This window comes from Hylaeus anthracinus, unplaced genomic scaffold, assembly GCF_026225885.1.
Source record: "Hylaeus anthracinus isolate JK02 unplaced genomic scaffold, UHH_iyHylAnth1.0_haploid 0, whole genome shotgun sequence".
In the NCBI taxonomy this organism is placed as follows: Eukaryota; Metazoa; Arthropoda; class Insecta; order Hymenoptera; family Colletidae; genus Hylaeus; species Hylaeus anthracinus.
The window spans coordinates 25,757,292-25,765,092 of record NW_026533254.1 but is presented as its reverse complement, the minus strand read 5'-3'; the positions used below and the strand labels follow the sequence as shown (position 1 = coordinate 25,765,092).

Here is a 7,801-nt window from a genome sequence, read left to right as displayed (position 1 = left end):
ACTGTATCACAGAAAAATCTGTAAAAATTGTAAACACCGGACCAACAATGTTCGAATCGAGGATCATTATTAAAAGTTATATTCATGGAGCTTCAGCTTCCAAACATTGGCTACGGAATTGTAAGTTGGCGACCAAAGAAAAAGAAAAAAAGAAAAACAACACGCATTACTTACGAAAGGTCACCCGCTTTATAACGTTAACAGATTTGCTTTTGCGAAACCATTTGCAAGTTCTGGTTTGCATGATCAAAGTAGCGTCTAGAACAGGGGACCCCGTCGGTCCTACCAGAGGACGTTTACGTGGTCGACGATACCAATTCGAGCTGGGGTTTACACGCGTCTCCAGCTTCATTTTTAATCTCCAAATTTTCCTGATTTCGCGATTTCGTAGACGTTCAACCGCACGCGGTTCAACCGTCCCAAACGGAGCAAATATTTATCGCGCTAAGGACGAAACGGACGGAGAATTACCGTTTCGAATAATTAAATCGAGCACGTAACGAAAACCAGAAAAATTATAAATATATATATATATAAACTCTGTCCAGAAATTAGCAATTCCACGATTTCCTTCTTTGGGCGCGATTATTCGCGAGGATCGTTGAATAATTCCTCGAATTACGAATAACTTATCTACTTTATTACTTATCTATAAAATTGCGAGTCGACGAATAATCGAATAAATGGATCTAAAATCCGATACAACACGTATATATTACGGTGAAATCGTTTGAAACGCGGTATAAACCGTCTGTTTACGTCTTCCGTGTAACTCGTGCGCCTAAGAAACGATATTTCTTAATTTTAAACCGGATACAACACCGCGTCTAGCTCGATACAAACTGACTAAATGCCGATGGTTTTTGAGCAATTGCGTGTGAACACAATCAAGTACGTCCCCTGGGAACGTTATTGTAAGGTTCGCGTCTCATTGGCTCTACGAGACGTTTGAACCGTGATTTGTAACTGATATCGTCAACAGATCTTCAAAGGGTTCGAACGTATCGATAACGATGAATCGGATAAACGAATAATTTAATTAAATAAACGAACCCTGATCCGATCTTACAAAATACTCTTCCTTCATATGGTACATTTCCCACGACATAATAATTGTAAAATTAAAAATATTTACTCAAATATTTATGCATTATATATACATGCCTTAAAATAAATATTATTATATATTTTGCCTGTACAAATGTACAACAGACTCGAGTACATTTAAATACATAAGAGATGCGTATTTATTAATCGCTTCAAGTAGATACGTACAATTTATTATGTTTAAAATTAAATTTCCCAAGTTATTACATAATGTTTATATCATGCAGGTGCCCATTTGAGAGTTTCTTAGTTTCTTATTAAATTATTTGAAATACTTCCCCCGATATCTGCATTGTTTTACAACTTTACAGACTTTGCTACGAATATTTCTATAAATTTCTACAAATTTCTACATAATTCAGTTTACTATATATTGCAGTTGGTGTGGCAAATTATACAATCTTTAAACATTAACCTTGTTAGTGTATAAGATACACAGGATTCGTTGTGTATCCTAATAATTTGCACAGAAACTATTTCAGTCCAAACATGAAAATGTTGATTTTATGGATAGTTTGAGCACAGATTTTAAAATCAAGCTCTCTAACCATACCTCTCTAATCATACCTCATAATTATCTCTAATAGAAACGAGCAATGATACTTATCTAAACGTAAATTTCAAGAAATTGATCTTTTTATCACATAAATTCGATACATTGATAATATATTAAGAGAAATCATTTACTTCATTGTTTTTCATCTTTATTTTAACCCTTTGGACTTGAGATGCTTTCTTAGTATTCTATTGCCATGAATGCTAAGCTTAGATTGATTTCGAATGTGTCAATCTCTCTCTAATTTGAGATTTGAAAATCAGGTCATCTTTGTCTCAACGACAATCATTTTATCGACACTTTGAGTTCCAAAGAAATTAAACTGAGAGTCACCTCTCGAGTGCAAAGGGTTAATATCTATTGGCAAAACATCTACACCAGTTGTTGAAGAAGTTTCTGCCAGAAATTACAAGAAATACTTTCAACTAGTGTTCTCAATACCCTCATCTTTTTCCTCTCAAACTATATTTTTGCAATAGTATTGCTACTAGACAATACTTGATGCGATTTAAAATGCTATGTGAAATCTACATTACACCAATAATTTCTCTAGCGCTCTTGTAGAGGTTAAAGCACCACAGTCTTCTACAAATTGTCACAATCTCAAAACGACAGAAAGTAACAGATCAGCATATAACTTTGAGCATATAACTTTAACCAGCACAAAGCCATAGAATTCACTCCATTCGATTGAGATTCTTTAAATCAACATTTTAAAAGGGAACAAATAACAAAGGTTACTTTAACATACAAAACTCAAGTTCGAACGAAACTTTGTATAATCATTAAAAGAGGTTTTGTGGATAATTATAAGTGTAATAGAAAGTGACAAATGTTGTACCTTCATCTTTTGGTGTTGGCAGTTGCTTGTCATTTGTCACAGATTCCTGAGACATTCTTCTGCTCTTTACACGTTTCGTCCTCGAGCAAGGTAAATTCACAGCACACACTATACGAACTTTTTTTATGTTTTTCTAGATCCTTTATGTGATCTATCTACGTCTCATACGCCATACATACGTATATCTAATTGTAGAGTTTATACCTAGCTATATATCTTAGTACTGTTTAGTATCACAGATTGGTTTTCCGTTCTATATCGCGGGTTTATCTTTAAGCGAGGAGAATGTGAATTTTCGATCGGTAGAAACGAGCCGTTCGTCGATCGCCCGTGTTCGTTACGATATCGACAGCTCCGGCCGCCTCTCGCTCGTCGAAAAAGTGAAACGAAGAAAAAGTGTTTACGTGCTACGGAACTATGGCTTTACGCACGGTTATAGAAAAGGGAAACGCAAAATAAAATGATCGCGCGAGATTCGAAGTACGTGTTCCCGATAATCGTTTCATTAATTCGAGACGTCCTCCTCCGATTATTAGTAATCCATCGATTTATCACACAAAATGTACACACACAACACTAGTTCACTGCTATGCAAAAATAGAAAATGGCGCACGATCCCCACTTCCGCCGTTGTTTCTCACTGCTTCCTTGATCCACAACGTTGGAGCGTTCTAGTTTCGTGCGATTATGTAGATGGTCCACGCTACGGATGCCTCGTAGCGGCCTCTGTCGCGATACACGGAGTGGTCACCAGATGGCCAAGAAAAATTTCGATAGGCTTGGTTTACTAAATTACGAATGTCAACGATCGATTTACGTGTGTAGCTTGGACTTCTATAACTTGCGTTGCCAGTGATAGCTTGACGCTTTATGCCGAGCGTGACGTCACAACGCGAAAGAGAAGTCTATATCGCTCTATCTCTGTCTCTGGTACCGACTGCTGGCGAAGCCCAACGCGTTGGGCCGAACGTGACGTCACAGAACGAGAGAGAAGTCTATATCGCTCTATCTCTGGTACCGGCTGTTGGCGAAGCCCAACGCGTTGGGCCGACGTGACGTCACAGAGCGAAAGAGAAGCCTATATCGCTCTATCTCTGTCTCTAGTACCGACTGCTGGCGAAGCCCAACGCGTTGGGCCGAACGTGACGTTACAGAGTGAGAGAGAAAGCTACATTGCTGCATTTTTGTCGCTTAGTTTCAATTTTATATAATTTTGTTATATACAAATATAGCAAAATATTGAACTTGCTTCATACGAATTGCTGTAAAGAAATTACATAGCGCGAATATATATCTCTATGTGAAGCACAACAGCAAAGTAAAATATTACCGAGGATCCTGTGAATATAAATATTTATTTAAATTCGAAATAATTATAAAATTCAATCACTCGTTTGTTCACTCTCAAACATCTTACGTATATCACTTAAAAGTACTCGTCTAACAACCATGTAAATGTAACGAAATGTCGGAAACAATGTTCGGGATGTTAATTCTATAACAGTGTGTTATATCAATTTAGTGTGCTACAATATTAAAAAGTATGCTTTATTATATCACATTCTTTTCTTATTTAAATACTTTGTAACCTTTTTCACTTATATTTTTAAATGAAACGAATCTTATTCGATAAACATCCTCTTTATTTTCAGTGTAGCATTGAGAAACACTGGCATTCGAACGTTAAAAACAATTTAAATTGAGAAAGACCAATGGAATGCTCTGTTATTCGCTCTATGCTAGCAACGATCTCTTATCTGGTATTAAGAGATAACTGCTTAACGCGCAGCAGTACTTTTAAGTATAAGATTCTCATTATAACAAGTGGACTCCAAATACTACATTATGTAAAACACAAATAACTATTTTTGAAACGATACGTAATCGAAGTATATTACTGAACTCTTACAACATACATTTTTTTCGTACTCCTTCATGTGGAAGTACTCGATAATGTTTTCTTTTTTTACGAAATATATTAAAATATTAATGATATATTATTTTAAGAAACATGTAAAGTAAAAATAGAACCTTTAATGTTAATTCTCTTCTTCGTGTATCGATGTACTTATCTCGTTGGTTTCATTTTCCTCTGTCTTAATTTGAAACGAGTCATTGGACTTTTGCATTTTCGCATGGTTTACGTCTTCCGCGTCAGAATCTTCTTTGTTGTCCTCTTCATTGGACGACTTCGACAAATTGTTATTACTAGCTAATATATCGATTGAATCTGACTGTCCCTTTTTAATAAAAGTGTTTTCTAAATTCTCTCCGTTCACATCTGTTACCGCGAGTTTCTTTCCTCGTCCTTTCTTTGGCGTACTTCCGTTATCCTTAGCTGCTTTCTTCTGTACATCTTTACCTTCCTTTGCTGTACTCGTATCGTTTTCAGTAGCAACATTATCGTTATTACGATTAGCAGCTTTGCCACGAGGCTTAGCTACTTTCTTTTGTGGCGCTGTCTCCTCCTTCTTCTTCGCAACTTTTCCCTTTCTCGACGTCTGAGTGGATTCTGTACTTTCAGATACGTTATTTTCATTGTTTTCGTTATCCCCATTCTGTACTTCTTCCTCTTCGGGACTGGTGTCGTTTTTACGACCTCTCGTCTTCCTTCCAGCGAGTTTCACGGATGCAGCAGCAGGTTCGTCTATTTTATCATCATTATTTATTGTACATTGTCTACAGTTTTATTTTTATTAACCTTACCTTTTGCGTTAGCTTCGGTTTCATTTTTCTTTCTCGTCGATTTTCCCCTAGATGTGCTTTCCTTTACCGTCGGTTCTGTATTCGCTTGCTTCCTCTTCTTTGTGGCTGGTGGGTCCAAACCGTCTGTGGTTTTGTTGCTGGCTTTTTTAGACTTTCCTTTAGGCTTTGCTTTGGCTAAGGGTAATGAAAGTATTTTTTTTTAAAGATACACGGCTAAAATATACTTGTAATTCTAGTTAAAAAAGTTTGATACAATAAAATCATATCATTGACATTCGTTGTCGAAATTACAATTTACTTGATAGTATATTTCAGTAATATGGACAGATATATATACTTTTGTGAGCTATATTGAATTACATTGAAATATATTGGGCACTCGCAAACGATATCAAACATTCCCAAATATTATAATAAAATACAGGGCAATATTTATCATTGAAAAATTGTTTACTATCGACGGAAATGTATTACATCGACAGCGTAATTAAAAAAAGAAATTAAAGAAAATGGTTCGAAAACGTACGATCCTCGTCGGCCTCCATTCCCGCCTTTTTCGTCGCAGCTTTCGTGCGTGTCGTTTTCGCAGCTTCTACCTTTTCTTTGCCAGTTTCCTCGTTCACGTCGACCTCGGCCTCTTTATTTTTCTTCGCGGCCACGGATTTCGTTTTTGAGTTCGCCTTCGTCACCGGTGCACTCTTTTTCGGTATCGTTTTGTCCGCCGCTTTCGGATTCTTTCCCGCATCCTGGACCTCGGCCTGAGCTTTCCCTGATTTCGCGGCTCTCGGCAATCTGATTTGCCTCTCGTCGTCGCTTTTAACCGCGGCTTTCGCCACGTTTTTTTTTCTTTTCGGAGGCAACACGTCGCCGGGATCGGAGATCTTCTCCGCGGCCTCTTCCTCCGCTTGTCTCGCTGTCTTGCGGGGTGGCATCGTGCTCTGCGAATCGAGGAATCACTTTCACGCGGTCTTTAATTACCTCGATCTATTATATTTAACTTCGGTTCCCGTATATCCGTGAGCTTTCGACAACAAACTCCAGTCGCTACGCCGCACGTTGGCACGTATCTCGATAGCTAACCGGTGTCCAATGTGCTACGATTACCAACGGATCAACGATTCGAACGATTACAAACGTTCGCAACTTACATGACTAACATAGTAGCAGATCGTCGGCTACGGTTCGAAAAGCATTTAGCAATCGAGAATCGATTTTCGGTTTGCACGATGAAACGAATATATTGAATTTCATAATAATTAAAAATGTCCCATTGAAATATATAGGTTATATGCTCTATAAAACTGTATTTAACTCAAGGAAAATTCTTTTTCTTTTTTACACACACATATATATATATATATACGTATATATATTCTTTGTAGCACTTTAGAATTGAGCCTAAGGATGCGTAATTTTACACCCTTTGTGATATGTATTCGTATACTCGTTTTTGTCCGAATGCTTTCAGAAATTGGGTGATTTCTAATTACGATCGTTAATTTATTTTATTTTATTCGAAACATTTAGAAAATTTGTTCTGTAATTAGTCTTATATTGATGCAAGTATTCAACGAGTCGATTTAGTAGAAAGAAATACCAAATGTATGTATGTACATATATACAGGGTGTCCAAAAAATGTTGTAACACCTTGAAATGGATGGTTCGGGAGGTGATTTGGAACAATTTTTTCCTTAGCGAAAATGTTGTCCGAGGCTTCGTTGAGGAGATATTAAGCGAAAACCTCGACCAATCAGAGCGCAAGTATACCGTTGGAGCGACCGTAGTAGGCGTGGCTATGCGCTAGGCGACCGCGCTCATACGCTACCGCTAGCGCTTCACCGGCATACTCGCGCTCTGATTGGTCGGGGTTTTCGCTTAATATCTCCTCAACGAAGCCTCGGACAACATTTTTGCTAAGGAAAAAATTGTTTCAAATCACCTCCCGAACCACCCATTTCAAGGTGTTACAACATTTTTTGGACACCCTGTATATACACGGTGGAGGTGATTTGAAACAACATTTTCGCCAAGGAAAAAGTTGTTTCAAATCACCTCCCGAACCACCTCTTTCAAGGTGTTACAAAATTTGTGGGACACCCTGTATATATACATATATAGAAATGTTGACTAATTCGTTAAATGTACAATAATTAAATTTTCTAAATGTCACGTTTCGAATAAAACGAAATAAAATAACGATGAAAATGAAAAATTACTCTAGTACAATTTTACGAAATATTTAGAGAAATTGATTACCAAAGGCGATTATCAAAAATTGCAAAGGGTGTAAAATTATGGGCCTTAGGCTCAATTCTTAAGTAATCGAGACGAATTTCTTTAAAGCCACCTTGTAGAACATGTATATGTATTTAGCACGGCGTATACGATTCTCGTAATAATTAATAATCGGTCGATATCTCGTTGTCGTTCGTCGATCCGAAAATCAATTGTTAATTGTCGAACCTACTAATAGATAATTAAAAGAATATGTACGACGTTCGAGAAGGAAATATATATGTTTTAACCCTAACACCTTTCGCATTTGTACATTTGTGAAAATAAAAAATTGATTCAATTTTGCAAGTCAATT

General features: G+C 37.0%; 2 protein-coding genes across 5 annotated transcripts in view; both read right to left on the bottom strand.

Annotated features, from left to right (window-relative positions):
* The window catches only part of LOC128890988 (eukaryotic translation initiation factor 4E transporter-like), a 14,029-nt gene extending 10,935 nt beyond the window's left edge, over positions 1–3,094 (bottom strand). The window contains exon 1 of one of the 4 annotated variants that reach the window (XM_054150108.1): positions 2,505–3,094. In XM_054150108.1, the coding sequence (XP_054006083.1) occupies positions 2,505–2,559 (55 nt within the window). In that variant the 5' untranslated portion in view covers positions 2,560–3,094. Of the gene's footprint in view, positions 1–174; positions 855–2,504 lie in introns of those variants that run through there. The other 3 variants (XM_054150117.1, XM_054150099.1, XM_054150090.1) reach the window with 3 other exon arrangements.
* Positions 3,095–3,840: 746 nt separating this feature from the next.
* Positions 3,841–6,492, bottom strand: LOC128891014 (hepatoma-derived growth factor-related protein 2-like). The gene is made up of 3 exons (XM_054150143.1): positions 5,737–6,492; positions 5,211–5,384; positions 3,841–5,151 (listed from the first exon to the last, which is right to left on the bottom strand). The coding sequence occupies exons 1-3, from the start codon at positions 6,140–6,142 to the stop codon at positions 4,544–4,546; spliced, it is 1,188 nt and encodes a 395-aa protein (XP_054006118.1). The 5' UTR covers positions 6,143–6,492; the 3' UTR covers positions 3,841–4,543.
* Positions 6,493–7,801: the final 1,309 nt, after the last annotated feature.

Excerpts from the sequence above, each read along its gene's own strand:
- LOC128891014 (XM_054150143.1), bottom strand. The coding sequence starts at position 6,142 with ATGCCACCCCGCAAGACAGCGAGACAAGCGGAGGAAGAGGCCGCGGAG. Across the intron at positions 5,385-5,736 it reads AATGGAGGCCGACGAGGATC|CCAAAGCAAAGCCTAAAGGA; the intron begins GTACGTTTTCGA and ends CATTACCCTTAG. Across the intron at positions 5,152-5,210 it reads AACCGAAGCTAACGCAAAAG|ACGAACCTGCTGCTGCATCC; the intron begins GTAAGGTTAATA and ends ATGATAAAATAG.